This window comes from Delphinapterus leucas, chromosome 14 (genome assembly GCF_059928025.1).
Source record: "Delphinapterus leucas isolate spDelLeu-1000000601 "Yukka" chromosome 14, BTC_Dleu_Yukka2, whole genome shotgun sequence".
Lineage (NCBI taxonomy): Eukaryota > Metazoa > Chordata > Mammalia > Artiodactyla > Monodontidae > Delphinapterus > Delphinapterus leucas.
Window position 1 is genome coordinate 39,693,508 of NC_143142.1, and position 14,295 is coordinate 39,707,802.

At 49.0% G+C, this 14,295-nt stretch overlaps 1 protein-coding gene across 6 annotated transcripts in view; it reads right to left on the reverse strand.

Moving 5' to 3' along the window:
* Positions 1 to 475: 475 nt before the first annotated feature.
* SLC35D4 (solute carrier family 35 member D4) overlaps positions 476 to 14,295 on the reverse strand; it is a 116,335-nt gene continuing 102,515 nt past the window's right edge. For 4 of the 6 annotated variants that reach the window (XM_022586822.2, XM_022586819.2, XM_089894996.1 and 1 more), the window contains one exon: positions 7,854 to 10,902. In XM_022586822.2, coding sequence (XP_022442530.2) covers positions 10,742 to 10,902 — 161 coding nt within the window. In that variant the 3' untranslated portion in view covers positions 7,854 to 10,741. Of the gene's footprint in view, positions 7,488 to 7,853; positions 10,903 to 14,295 lie in introns of those variants that run through there. The other 2 variants (XR_016387604.1, XR_016387605.1) reach the window with 2 other exon arrangements.

The window sequence follows — 14,295 nt, forward strand, 5'->3', positions numbered from 1 at the left end:
TGCAGCTCTAGTCCCTCCTTTCCGGGAGTGGCAGCCAAAGACACAGGGCTGTCCCTCACTATCGCTACGGGAATCGTAACACCGTGCAGGACCCGCGGTGCTCAGGACAGGGGGAGTCTTTCAAAAGGTCCTGCTCTGCTTTTCTTCCCTTTTCTTCTCCTCTGTACCAATAGGCTATTGACACAATATTGCTGCAAATCAAATCACCCCAAATCATAGTGGAGCAAACTAACGCATATTTATTATTTCTCATGAGCCTTGGGGTCGGCTGGCCTGAGCCTAGTTCATCCAATATCGACCTGGCTTGTTTATGTGACTGCAGTCAGCTGAGGGCATCTGGTATAGGACGGCCTCAGCTGGGAGGACTTAGCTCTGTTCCACGTGGTCGCTCATCCTCCAGTAGACTAGTCCGGGCTTGTTCTCATGACGGAAGCAGTCAAAGAAAACGTGCGTCAGGTAGAGTTAAACAGGCAAGGAAAACTTTATTCAAGACTACTGCAATAGGGGTCAAGACGATTGTAATAGGAGATAAAAATTGAATGCAACTGTGAACACAACAGAAGCAGCGGGGGATTTACAGCCAATGGGCAGGGTGAGAGAGTCAGTGGATGGAAAAATACCAAGAGGAACTTGGTTAGGTACCAAGTGGAGGGAGGGGGCATTCTTGCTAAACTGGCTTGGCAGGATTCTTGCTGAGCTGGTCAAGAAGAGGGCTCAGAGAAGTCTAAGAACACAAGTGGAGGTGTCTGAGACTTCTCAAGGCCTTAACCCGAAATTGGCAGTGCCACTTTCACTGCATTTATCAGCCAGAGCTCAGATCCAAGCAGTGGGGAAACGGCTCCATTGCATTGCAAATGGCCTGGGCACTGGGAAGGGTGGAACATTGGGGCCATCTCTGCTGCTCTCTTCATGGGAGGGCCCTCTTCTATGACCAGGACCATCGGATAGAATGTAAAGCCCCCCATGCTCCCTGTGTCCTGACTTAGATGATCACCAAGCTGAGCATGGAAGGCTTACCTGCACTCAAACGGACAGACTAGGAGATGCCAGAAATGGAACCCAGGCAACCCAGGGACTTGTGTACCGATGAGGTTCTCGAGACCAAAAGAAGTCAAAGAGAATAAGACGGGAACCCGATGAATACAATGTGTGTATGTCAGAGACTTGCTCTTAGGACAAAGCAAAAGTCTGGTCATCAGAAGTAAATGGAGCATCACACCGGGCCTAGAACTAGGATTTTGTAGAAAATGTGGTCTTAATACTAATAAGGGCTATCGTTCCTTGGACATCCAACAAATGCTAAATGCTATACATTTATTCGTGTTTCATCTTTAATACAGCCCTGGTATTATAACCTCCTTTTTAAAATCATTAATGAAATTAAGACTCAGAGTCCAAGACCACAGAGCTGGTAAGTGTAGAGGATTTAAAATCTGTTCAGATCAACACTCAGTGAGCACTTTTATGTGCAGCTCTGTGCAAGGCACCAGGAAAACAAAGACAAACAGACATGGACCCTGCCTTTAAGGAGCTCACCATGTAGGGGGAGGGCAGACAAGCAGAGAGGTCATTTCTATGCTGTGAGACAACTGTGTGTATAAATGGTCCAGAGGAGGGTCCAGACCCAATCAGGTCTGTCTCGTGCCAAAGTATTAGTACATGTCTTCCCCACGGCACCATCCTGGCTCCTTGGGAGCTAGTAACAGAGACTAGAAATAACAAAGGAGAATTTTTTATTTTCTCTCACTTAAAATGGTTGGAGGTGGGCAGCCCTCAGGTGGTATGGTGGCCCCATTATCTCATCAGAGACCCAGGCTCCTTCTAGCTTCTGTTCCACTAACCTAAGGCCACAACTTTCAACTTCAAGGTTGTCTCAAGGCCCAAGATAGTTGCTAGAACTCCAGCTATCATGTCCTCAACCCAGGCAAGAAACGGAAGGAAGGCAGAAGATTTACCTATCTGAGCTCTTTTAAGCAACTGTCCCCAAAGTCTCACCCACCAACTTCTGGTTACATCTCCTTGGTTGGAACCTACTCAGATAAGCTGCATGGTTACACGAGAGGCTGGGAATGTATCTGTTAGCTTTATACACAGTTGCTCAAATAAATCTAATTTCCATTACTAAGTGTTATGGGTTGAATTGTGTCCTCCCAAGCCATAAGGATATGTTGGAGTCCTCACCCCCAGTACCTCAGTGACCTTATGTGGAGATAAGGTCTTTGCAGTGGTAAGCAAGTTAAAATCAGGTCATTAAGGTGGGTCCTCATCCAGTATGTCCTTATAAAAAGGGGGAATTTGCATAGAGAGGAGACCATGGGAAGAGATACAGGGAGAGAGGCCAGGAACAGAGCCACACCTCTCAGCCGTCAGAAGGAACCAACCCCACCGACACCTTGATCTTGGACTTCCAGCCTCCAGAACTGTGAGACAAGACATTTCCGCCGTTTAAGCCATTCAGTCTGTGGTACTTTGTTACCAGAACCCTAGCAAACAAATACACTGAGGAAGAGGAAATGTATAAGCGTTTAGCAATTAGCCATCTGGATCCTGAGCTCGTCTGGGTCCTGGAGACGGGCTCGGAGCCCCAGCACTCCTGGGGCAGCTGGGGCCAAGCTGAGCCGTAGCCTGCAGGATGGACAAACGGACATGGCTGGGAGGGGCGGGTGGTGGGCAGCCGAGCGGGGAGTCACGGACCCTCCGTCATAGAATCCGTTCCCCACGCGCAGAGGTGAGGTTACGAACTGCCTCCACCGTGAGGCCAAGGCTGGGGCTGGGGCTGGAGACGGTCAAAATAGTAGCTTTAAAATGAAACATTGAAGAGGCGAAAGAATTTTCTGTAAGGTGCTTATCATTGGTCAGAATGCTGTCCTGCTGAATTACATTTGATGCAGCATAAACCTTAGGCGCTGTTAGGAAGTAGAGAACTGCCTTTCTCCCCCAGGACTTCTAAGGAATTGCTACAAGTGATCATTTTTAAACGCTGCATATATCTTCATGATTTTCTATATTTCTGTTAAACTCAGCTACAGTTAATGCCAGAATCTCCTACTATGAGTAAATATTTGGATGTATTATTTAAATCTACTGAAAAGAAACTTGTACTTCCTGGGGGGATTAGGAGATGTGAAGAATTCACTTTTAAGTTATTGAAAATATGTGCAATGTTCTAAATAATAGCAAATATTAGTTGGAGGTAATGTTCATGGTTTGGTTATTCAGCTTGACTTTGAACTGTAGCTTATTTTACACATGCTGTTGATATACATCGTTTCTGATTGTTTTCTATGGTTTCAAAATTCTCATGGCAGTGCCCTCGGTTCCCCTCCTGGTCCACGTCCTCTGTCACCTGTGGGCATTAGTCTGTTCTGTCGAGGGCGAACCTGCAAACCCGCCACATCTGTTCTCTCCTTTCTCCTGGGAAAGAGTGCTTCACTTAGAGAACATGTGATGAGTAGTCGACACACACACACACACACAAATAGAATGACGGGTTTGACTCCATTGTACCTTCAAGACCCCTGGAGAGACGAGGACAGATCTGGGAGCTTTTTAAAGTGGTACCACCGGTGGGGTTGTGGTGACCGGGCCTCCTCTCCCCTGTCCAGCTGCACCAACAGGGGACCCAGGCCCTTTATTCCCCAGAGGACAGCCAACACCAGGCTGTCCTGTGTAACAGACTTTACTGAAGGCCTGAGGATCATAAAGGGCATTAGCTAAAAAATAAACCTTAACCGTGGCCACCGGGCTCTGGAAGAGTATGGCCCACCCCCTCCCGCTGCCGCTCTCTGGAGCTCCCTCACGCCCCTCCAGGTGCTGGGGGTCCCTTCTTCCCACCCCCAGTTTTTCCATGTTCAGGATCCCACCTCAGCCCTCATCCCACCTACAGGCAGGGGCATGGCTGCCGGGGAAGGCAGCCTTTGGTAGAAGGGCATGAACTACTCAAAAACCCGAGTCCAACAAAAAAGGCCACATACTGCACAATCCCTGTTCATAGGAAATCTCTAGAACAGGCACGTGTGTAGAGATAGAAAATGGATTGCCTGGGTCAGTGGGAGTGGCGGGGGGAATGAGTGACAGCGGGTACAGGGCTTCTTTTGCGGGTGACGGAAATGTTCTCAAATTAGATAGTGGCGATGGTTGCAGAATTCTGTGAATATGCTAAAAACCACCGAACTGTACACTTTAAACGGGTGCATCTTAGGGACTTCCCTGGCAGTCCAGTGGTTAAGACTTCGCCTTCCGATGCAGGGGCTGCAGGTTGGATCCCGGGTGGAGGAGCTAAGATCCCACATGCCTCACACCCAAAAACCAAAACGTAAAACAGAAGCAATATTGTAACAAATTCAATAAAGACTTAAAAAAAAAAAAAAGAAAGAAACCCAACACCTTAAACAAAATGGTACATTTTAGGGTATGTAAATTATATCTCAATAAAGCTGTTATTTTTTTTAAAAATCTCAGTCTGCAGGTCTTCTTGTTGACTCAGGGCCTCCCTGAGAATAGGGAGGGTGTATTTGCTGTACTCGACAGTCACATAGAGGGTCGCCAGAGCTGCTCCGCCAGGACAAGGGACAACTTGCAGCTTTCTCCGCGTGAAGCAGACCCTGCCCACAGCCTCCCCTGTGTGAAGAGCCAGGCCTCCCCTCCAGCAGCGGCCAGCTCTGCTGGAGAGTAGGTGTGTGATGAATGAAGGGAAGAGGAGATAAATGAAGGAATGATGGCTATCACTTGCCGGGGTGGTGAGAGAGCCTGGACAGAACCTAGGGTTCTATCTCCCACTTAGAGCCCTTTTCGCTAAACAAGCTCCTCTTAATGCGTCATGCAAATCCACCGGCCAGGGAATGGTGCCTGGATTAAATTCCCACGTTTCCAAGGGCTCCACTGCTCTCCCGGAGGCTCACTCAGAGTGATGGGTGTGAAGACAAACAGGCACAGAGGCCTTGTGTTCGCCCGCCCGTGGGCCTCTTCACACAGCGAGAAGGAAATAAATGACTCAAATGTTCCTTTTGGCTCAGGCGGTTGTTTAAATGGGATTCCACCCTCAGCGGCCAAGGGAGGGGAGCTGGGGGGTGGAGCGGGGCGCGGTTCCTTCAGACCCCTCCCTGGTTGGGCCTGGATGGAACTGGATGAAGGTCTGTGTGCCAAGGTTTGCTTTTGCACAGGGCAAGCCTCTGCTGGCCAGGCCACCGAAAATCAGCTCACAGCAGGAGCAAAGGATCCCCCGTTCCACGAGGAGCACAGGATGTCTGAGTCTCTGAAACATCTCCAGAACAGAGGGGAGCCCCGTGTGAGCTCCAGGATGGGCTCAGCCTTCCCAGGGGTTTACTGCCCAGGTCAGAGGACCCGGGAGCCGCCAGGCTGACGGCCAGTGTGGGGTCCGAGTGGCCGACGCCCACGGCGGACAGCACTGCCCTGGACCTTGTACGAGGGCCACCGGTGGGGGGCTTGGCTCGTCTGGTTTGTTCAGAACCCAGCGGTCCGTGGTGGGGGTGACGTGGGCAGTGCCCACAGACAACGCATAACAGAACAGGCCAGGGCAGAAGGGTCGTGAGAGCCATCTTGGAATCTTAGCTCAGGAGTGGTGAGCATAGCAAGGTTTCCTGTCCGGTCAGGCTCTCGGAGGCGTCCTCTGTAAGTGCAGGGTTGTGAAGACTAGGTGACACAGCATGGGGGAGGCACCTGCACCCCATCTAGAGCATCACGGGTGCTCACGAACATAATTTCCCAGCCAGGCTTTCAAAACACCCCTTGCCTGACCCAACCCACCTCCTGGCCTCTTGGGCCCTGCCTCACCGGCGGTTACTGCCTGAGCGTGGCTGGAGCCCCCAGCTCCGGCTCTGCTCACTTGGTTCCCCTGTCACTCGCGTGGGGAGGGCAGCCACCGTGGGAGCTGACAGGCAGGGCTGGGAGGTCACAAACGTCCCTCAAATCCTCACGCACCCTCCACCGAGCTGAGGGCCTCAGGGATGTGACTTACCTTCTCCGTGTCTGCCTTCTCCTCTGCAAAACGAGGCCAATGGCAATTCCTCCGCCAAAGGCTCCTTGTGAGGATTAGGTGAGACGTCTCAGGAGTGAAGCCCTTTGGGCAACACTCTGCATGGCCCACAGTAATTCTCGGTGCTGGGCTTCGCAGCTGGGACTTCTCCCTCCCGGCATCTCTCCAGGTTCCTACCAGGTGCATCATGCCCTTGAAATGGACCATGAGACCCATGTTCAAGTCTGCGCATCTCTCCCACACCAGCCTGAGATCCCCCCCGAGACAGGGCCGAGCCTTCTGTGGCCGCCACTGTCTGCACAAGGCCCAGTGACCTGGCCTCCACTCAGACCAGTGGGGGGCGGCAGCACATCACACTATGGGCACCCTTGACTTCACCCCATGTCCCCCAAAGAGGTTCTCACTCAGTTGTTCTTAACCTGGAATCCAATAGAGGTCCAATAGATGGACTTCAGGGAGAATAAATCCCCCAACTACATGCTTAAGTGTGTGTGTGTGTGTGTGTGTGTGTGTGTGTGTGAGACTGCACATTTCGGAAGGGAAATTCCTTACTTTTCATCAGATTTTCAGAAGAGTCTGTGTCTCCATCCGGTCTTTATTTTATTAAAAGCACTTAACTCTCTCTGAAATTCCATTATTTACTTGTTTATTTTCTGTCTCCACCCCTAGAAAGTAAGCTCCAGGGGGACCCATCTTATTCAAGGATATATCCACAAGCCCGAAACAGAGCCTGGCACATAGTGGGTTCTCAGTATTTTTTGAATGAATGAATGAGTGAATGAGGTTCTTTGACCCAAAGGCACAGAGCCTGGCACATAGTGGGTTCTCAGTATTTTTTGAATGAATGAATGAGTGAATGAGGTTCTTTGACCCAAAGGCACAGATCCTGCCCTGTAACGGGGGTCTGGGAAAGCCCTGGACACTCAGCAGGGGTCCCCTTCTCCAGGCAGCTCCAGGGCGGAAGGCAGCTGGAGCAGACTGGTTCTCCTGGAACAAGTCTATTCAGGGGAGGGTCTCAGAGTACTCAGATTGGATCCACCTGAGACGAAGGGAATTCGAGGCTCTCTATCGTATAACAAGTTTTCCCAAAACTTAGTGGCTTCAAACAATTTTGCTGTATCTCATGATTCTGTGGTCAGGCATTCATGCAGACTCTGATGCTTTGCACCATGTGGCATTGACTGAGATCACTTGATGGCACTCAGCTGGCAGATGGGCTGGTCCTAGAAGGTCCAGGGCAGCTCCCCTCACATGTCTGGTAGCCTGGTGGGGTGGTGAGAAGGCTGGGTGCAGCAGCGACTGTCTACAGGGCTCCTGTACCTGGTCTCTCCAGCACGGCTGCCTCAGGGGAGTCAGACTTCTACAAGGCAGCTCAGGACTCCCAAAGGCCGTTCCAGAAGATCAAAGCAGGAGCTGCAAGGCTTTCAACCTGGCCTTGGAAGTCTGGGATCACTGCTTCTATCACCTCCTACTGGCAGCAAGCAAGTCAGAGCTAGACCGGATTCAAGAGAAAGAGACAGGAACTGCAAGGGGTGTAAATACCATTGGGGTAGGTAGGGGTGGGGCACCCTCTCAGTACTCAACGGCCACACACGGCTGGTGGTTACACGGGACAGGGCAGGGCTAGAGGGAGGAGTTGGGTGGACCTCCCTCTGCAGAGCTAAGTGGCCTGGATGCTGGTAGAAGTCTGGGCCTGTGTTTAAGATGCAAGAACTCACTCCCCAAGGATAACAACCTTTTCTGCAGTACTCTCCTGTCCAGGCTGAAGAGAAGAGAAAGGCCAATTACCGAGAAAATAAATGGTTTATTTTTCCTTATATCCACAAGAGATTAGTAATAATACACAATCACACAGAACTTTGCTTCTCCTGACAGAAAGCGTATTCTTTATTTGGACAAATACAAAGACAAAACACCCTGGCTTTGACATGGGGCCAGCAAGGACATGACCAAGATAGGACATGACCAAATGGATCATTTCGGGTAAAAGGGAGTGCTGGGGTAACCTGAGGATTCCCCACCAGGGGCCAGGGGCCCAGGGAGCCACAGACAATGAGAGCAGTAATCTAGGCCAGGCCCTTGACTTACAGCCCTCTAGGCTCACCCTGAGTTCAGAGCTGAGCACGTGAACTTGGGCGTAAAAGATGGTGGTAAAAGCTTGAAGAAAAAATCCCAAGAAGAAACGGAAGCTGAAGGAAGCAGGATGGTCTATTGAAGAAACATCTTATCCTTTGCCTCTTGCTAGTGTCAAAGTAAGAAAAGACCTGAGATTTTAAAAACAATGGGACTCTGGAATGAAGTTAAAAAAATCACACAAACAAAAGCCAAAAAAAATCCTTGTTAGAGATTCTTTAAAAAGAAAAAAAAAAGGTCTAAAACTCTGCAGCAGAAATTTTGTTTTTTGGTTTTTTGAGGTACATTTATTTCTTTTATTGAAGTATAGTTGATTTACAATATTGTATTAACTTTCAGGTGTACAGCACAGTGATTCAGTATTTTTATAGACTATATTCCATTAAAAGTTACTACAAGATAATGGCTATAATTCCCTGTGCTGTACAGTATATCCTTGTTGCTCATCTTTTTTTTTTTTTTTTTTTTTTGCTATACGCGGACCTCTCACTGTTGTGGCCTCTCCCGTTGTGGAGCACAGGCTCCGGACGAGCAGGCTCAGCGGCCATGGCTCACGGCCCCAGCTGCTCCACGGCATGTGGGATCTTCCCGGACCGGGGCACGAACCCGCGTCCCCTGCATCGGCAGGCGGACTCTCAACCACTGCGCCACCAGGAAAGTCCACTCATCTTTTTTATATACAGTAGTTTGTATCTCTTAATCCCATACCCCTAATTTGCCTCTTCCCTTCCCTCTCCTTTTTGGTAACCACTAGTTGGTTTTCTATATCTGTTTCTGTTTTGCAAATACATTCATCTGTATTATTTTTTAGATTCCACATATAAGTGATGTGGTACAGTATTTGTCTTTCTCTGTCTGCTGCAGAAGTTTTTGAGGTCAGTCCTGCTGGAACAGGGGACGGGGTTTGTTAACTGTACATGGCTCTTTCTAGCCTTAGGAATCTCCATTTGCTCAAATGAGACTTGGAAAGACAGACATAAGATGACATTTGGACAGATGCCACTTTCTGCAAAGAGAGAACTGGACTCAGGTGTACAGACACGGTTTTGTGGGAGCAAAAGAACAAAGAAAATTGTAAACCCAGATTTTCTATTTGATCCTCGGTAGAAGGTTTGACATCTCAGATTAGGAACAAAAAGCAAAGTGAAACTATATATGTATAAAGGTCACTCTGAACATGTTTACCTTAAATGACAAGCAGAGACCAGGAAAAAGACAAGGAAATGAATTTAAGGTACTCAAGGTCCAAATATACTAGTCCATTCCTATTCGTTTCATCTTGTTTCTTTTTTCAACAACTTGGAGAAAAAAATGCAGGAAGAATGGCCTGACTGAGCTGACCTTAGTCTTCACAAGGCCAAGAATGGACAAGGCTTGTTTCCCAGATGCTGGAGGTGGTCCTTCATCACTAACGGGGTGTCCAACCCTGCAGGGCCTGGATCCTTCCTGGACAGGACTCCCTGGACTTCATTACCTTCTATGTCTCAAAATAACCAAAACTGACACCTGGCAGGGTATAATGCATTCAGAAAACCTATTATGAGCAGGAATATTTGGAGTTAGACATTATTTTCTTAAACCTTCATTGGGGTTCAGAATCAAATGACCATTTCATGCAAATTCATTTCTTTTGACTCCCATAAAGGCAAGGTTTAGAGTTTTCATCCTATTTTTAATCTGGCCTGAAAAATATATTTCAGTGTTCAGTGATCTGAAACCTCCTCTGAGATATCAGGGAATTAAATGGATTATGAATATAACTGTGTGTGCGTTTACATATCTATGTTTTGTTTTGTTTGCGGTATGTGGGCCTCTCACTGTCGTGGCCTCTCCCATTGCGGAGCACAGGCTCCGGACGCGCAGGCTCAGCGGCCATGACTCACGGGCCCAGCTGCTCCGCGGCATGTGGGATCTTCCCGGACCGGGGCACGAACCCGTGTCCCCTGCATCGGCAGGCGGACTCCCAACCACTGCGCCACCTGGGAAGCCCCTACACAGCTATGTTTGTTTGGTGTTTCCTCCACCAATGCTTATTAATCCTATGCCCTCTGGTAATCATTAGTACCAAGTTAACCTAATGGTAGGCACAAAAGGGTGTGTGGAATTCAACACAACACACAACCATAAAAAGGCTTCAGCACACACTCTGGAGAAGTAGTGTCCTTGCTGGTGTCTTACTTGGCCCAGAGCCCCCATTTACCTCCTCCACCCCCGCCCCCAGTGGAAGCCCCGCTTGAGGAATTCTCTCTGTGCCCCTAGGCGGGGGAGTGTGAGTTCTAGGCAAGCCAGCCTGACAGCAAGGAAAGGGGGTCCCCGGAGGAGTCTCCAGGGATGTAAAATCACAAAACAAAACCAAAAAGGCAACGCAATACCTTGGGCCCACTAGCAGGCAGTGAACGCTTATCTGGGAAGGGTGTTTAGTAAGGAGGCTTGCGTGGCAATCAAGGTGGGCGGAGCCATCCCCATGCAGGTGGAATCCTGCATCTGTTTCTGCACAGCTGGGCTCACAGCACAGTCAGCAGGACTTGGGGGAGCCTCTCGACACAGTCCACTCTCTGCAGCGGCCCAGAGACCCCAGAAAAAGTTCTCCTCGACGCAGCGAGCAGCAGTGTCTCATCGTTCTTGCTTTCTTCTTTCTATCGCCGGGACAGGGAGCTCCAAAGCCCAGGGCGGTGTTCTCCACCTACAGCCTGGGAGTCCACTTTCTCTGTGTTTAGGAGCCCTTCCGCTCGGAGAAAACCAGCAAGGCCTCTCCAAGGCCGCCGAGCAGGAGGCTGCAAGAAACAGCAAGAGGTCATCTTTCCCCTCCCCGGAGCCTGGGGGCTGTGGACACACGGAGTTGCCTGGTGTCCACATACCGCAGGGCAAGGGATGCCCCCTCATCCCGCAGCTGAGCATCTTGTCCCCCGCCTGCACTGCCCCACTTTGAGGTCAGGCCCAGGGACTGCCCAGTCGTCCAGGGTAAGCCTCAGCTGTGCGGGGGGAGGGGAGTGGGCTGCAAGGTGAGTTGTGATACCTCCCCTTAGGGAAGAAGGTGATGTGTCCCAACCATCCTGACCAGGTGACAGTGACTGCCCTTCGTTAATGCTCTCTGGCAGAAATATTGGAGGAGGGCTTCCCACAGAGCTGCCTGGTACTTTTTGCCATAGAGGGTTGATGAATATAAAATCATGCAGATATCCATAATCTTATCATTATTAAGCTGACAATCTCTGAATCCTTTTATTTCATTTAGAATAACAGAACATTTAAAAACAAAATACAAATGGGGAGGGGACCTCCCTAGTTGCGCAGTGGTTAAGACTCTGCGCTCCCAGTGCAGGGGGCCGGTGTTCAATCCCTGGTCAGGGAACTAGATCCCACACGCATGCCGCAACTAAGAGTTCACATGCCACAACTAAGGAGCCCGACTGCGGCAACGAAGACCCAGCACAACCTAAATAAATAAATAAATAAATATTTTTTAAAAAAAGAATAATGAAGAAAATACAAATGGGGAATCGTGAATTTCCCACCAGAGCAGAAATATGTATATGGTCAGTGATTTGAAAATGAAAACATAGCAGAAGAACAGAAGAGTGTGAGAAAGAGAAGAGCTGGATATTTTAACATGCCTAAAAGGTAATACAGTGAAAGGTCTGCACATTTCCTATTTTAAACTTCTCAGTAGACAACCTGGTGTCTGTCTGAATCCCCTGTCATTCTTCCCCAAAAGCACTTCTAAGGCCTGGGATGGGCCACGAGTAAAGGATTTTGATGGGGGTCCCTGAGGATGAAATGCTCTTGTCCAGAGGTGCCAACAACCCCACCTTCTTCTTCCTTTTTTCTCCCATTTACCCGCCCAGTATCCCACTCCTCCTATACACCCACACACCACACTCTCACATTTGGGCTATTGCATCTCCATATTCCTAACATATATCTAAGGCACCGAACGTATGAAACACACTTAGGCTGTGCATATCCTGTTCCCAGTGGAAAAGGTCACCTATGTGGGTGACTGCGACATAAAGATAACTTGTACCATGGACCATTTCCAGTACAGCAGTGAACTGAATAAGTGTGAGAATAGAAAAACAATAAGCTGAGTTCAAACTGTGCTCAGGTGATTTTAGCCACGTAATCCTGCAAGTGTTATTCAGCTGTTTCCTCAGCTGTACCACAGGAGACAATCACATCTAACCATCTCTGTGAGGCTTAGAAGGACGTACTTGAAGCAGCTGACCCCCGTGTGTGGCCTACAATGGGCAAGCAATGAAATATTATTCTTTTCTCGACTGCTCTCCCAGAGTAGGGATCCCTTTCTTAGCAGCCCTCACCACTGGCTGGCTTCCCCACCTCTGCTTGAAAACTCCTTGTGAAGGACCCATCCTGCTCTGCAAAGCCAGCTCTAGCCATGGGATTCAGGCAAGCATCTACGGGCATCTACGGGCATCTTGTGGCAGGTCCCGGCGCACGAGATTCTTCCCTCCTGGAGGAAGTCCTGCCTCATACTGACCTGACAACCTCACCTGTGAGTCTAAGTTCTGCTTTCTAGAGCAAGAGAGAACAAATCTACGCCCCCATCACCCATCTGCCAACCTACAGAGTGGGAAAATCCCCTGAACCCCCGCCATGTCCCCTCCCTGGTGATGTCAGGCCTCTCTCTCTGAGTGAGGGCAGAGAGGCACTAGTCAAGTGACTGCACTGGGGAGTGGGCTGGGAGGATGACCCCCGAGCCCGCTAACAAGGGGGAAAGAGAGGAGAGGGGCCCGAGGGAGATGTCTGCCTGACAGCTTAAGCTCCAAGTTGGAACGTACTTTCCTCCTTCCTACAGAAGTCTTATAATAGTGACAATAAGTCGATGAATTCTCTTTAACGCATACTAAGCTCATAATAACGTAGCTGAAGTTTGTGTCTATATTACGAACCGAATAAATTTCTGAGGACTTTCCTAGATCTATACTCATCATTTATAGGATTGTTCCTGGGAGAAACTAGGGTCCAAGTTCCAAAAGACCGTATTGTGAAACGTGACCCATTTGTGCTTGTCCCTGGTCTAGTTCAGGGACAGACCCAGATGCTGGCAGGTTCTATTGCCTCTTCTCTTTGGATGAAGAAGGGCCTGGGAAGGGGAAGCCATTCATTTTGTACACAGGCTCACCTCTAAAGATCTGGCTTTCCCTTCTTAGCCAATCTGCTGTTTCCTTCAACATCCCTTAAAGAACGCACATACCAGCTTCTTAAACCCCTGGGAAAGCGCAGAGTCACCGTGACCTGATGCAAGATCCGTACAGAACTTTGGCTTTGGAAGAGTTTTATTTCTGCCAATGTAACAGGAGGGGGTCACAGTCATTTCCACTAATCTTCCTTAATCACCAGGGAGAGCAGGATATCGGTTGGCTCTCTGCCACCCTCACACCTGCAGCTTTAGAACAATGCTGCAGCGTAATAAACTTGCATTTCATCCCCTTGGCTTAGCGAGTTAATGAAACACCTAGCAGCTTAGGGAACGCTGACATGAAAACAAACCTGGTTCCGTTTACTGTTAAGAGAGCCAGGGAGGTGAGCTTTGATGCTGTCTTCTAAACAGCGGGAGATGCTGACACAAGGAGGGGGGCAGGAATCTTAATCGCATTACAGCTGGTCAAGTCAGAGCTTTACTGGACTGTTTGCAAATCTTATAATCCCCATCATTCCTGAAATGAACAAACTTCACGTAACAAGGCATAAACATCAGATTGCAGAGCAGAGGCAGCCAGAAATATCCATCACTCACTTCTCCTCCAGGGGGTTATTTTCAGCGTCTCTCCACTCCTCTTTTCTCCCATCGGGAGCCAAAGGCCCCATCTCAATTCTACGTGTACTACTGTGGTGATTCAATGAATTCCTATGGAACCCTCCAGACAGAGGACAGAGACTGTATCCTTTCCCCAGCTGTAGGCCTAGCACTTAACACAACACGCAATAAATATTTACTCAGCGAGTGATGGAATTCTTATAACTGCTCCCCCTTTTCCCATCTGGATTCCAAACTATTTTTGTTTTTCTCTCTTTTCCTCCCCAAAACTAATTCACCCCTCCCTTGGGGACTTGCTGAGTGACAGTTCACAATCTGATAAACTACTCTGTTTCGAAAGGTAATGAGCATAGTTATGAAGGCTTTTCTCAGCATTTTAAAGAAGAGG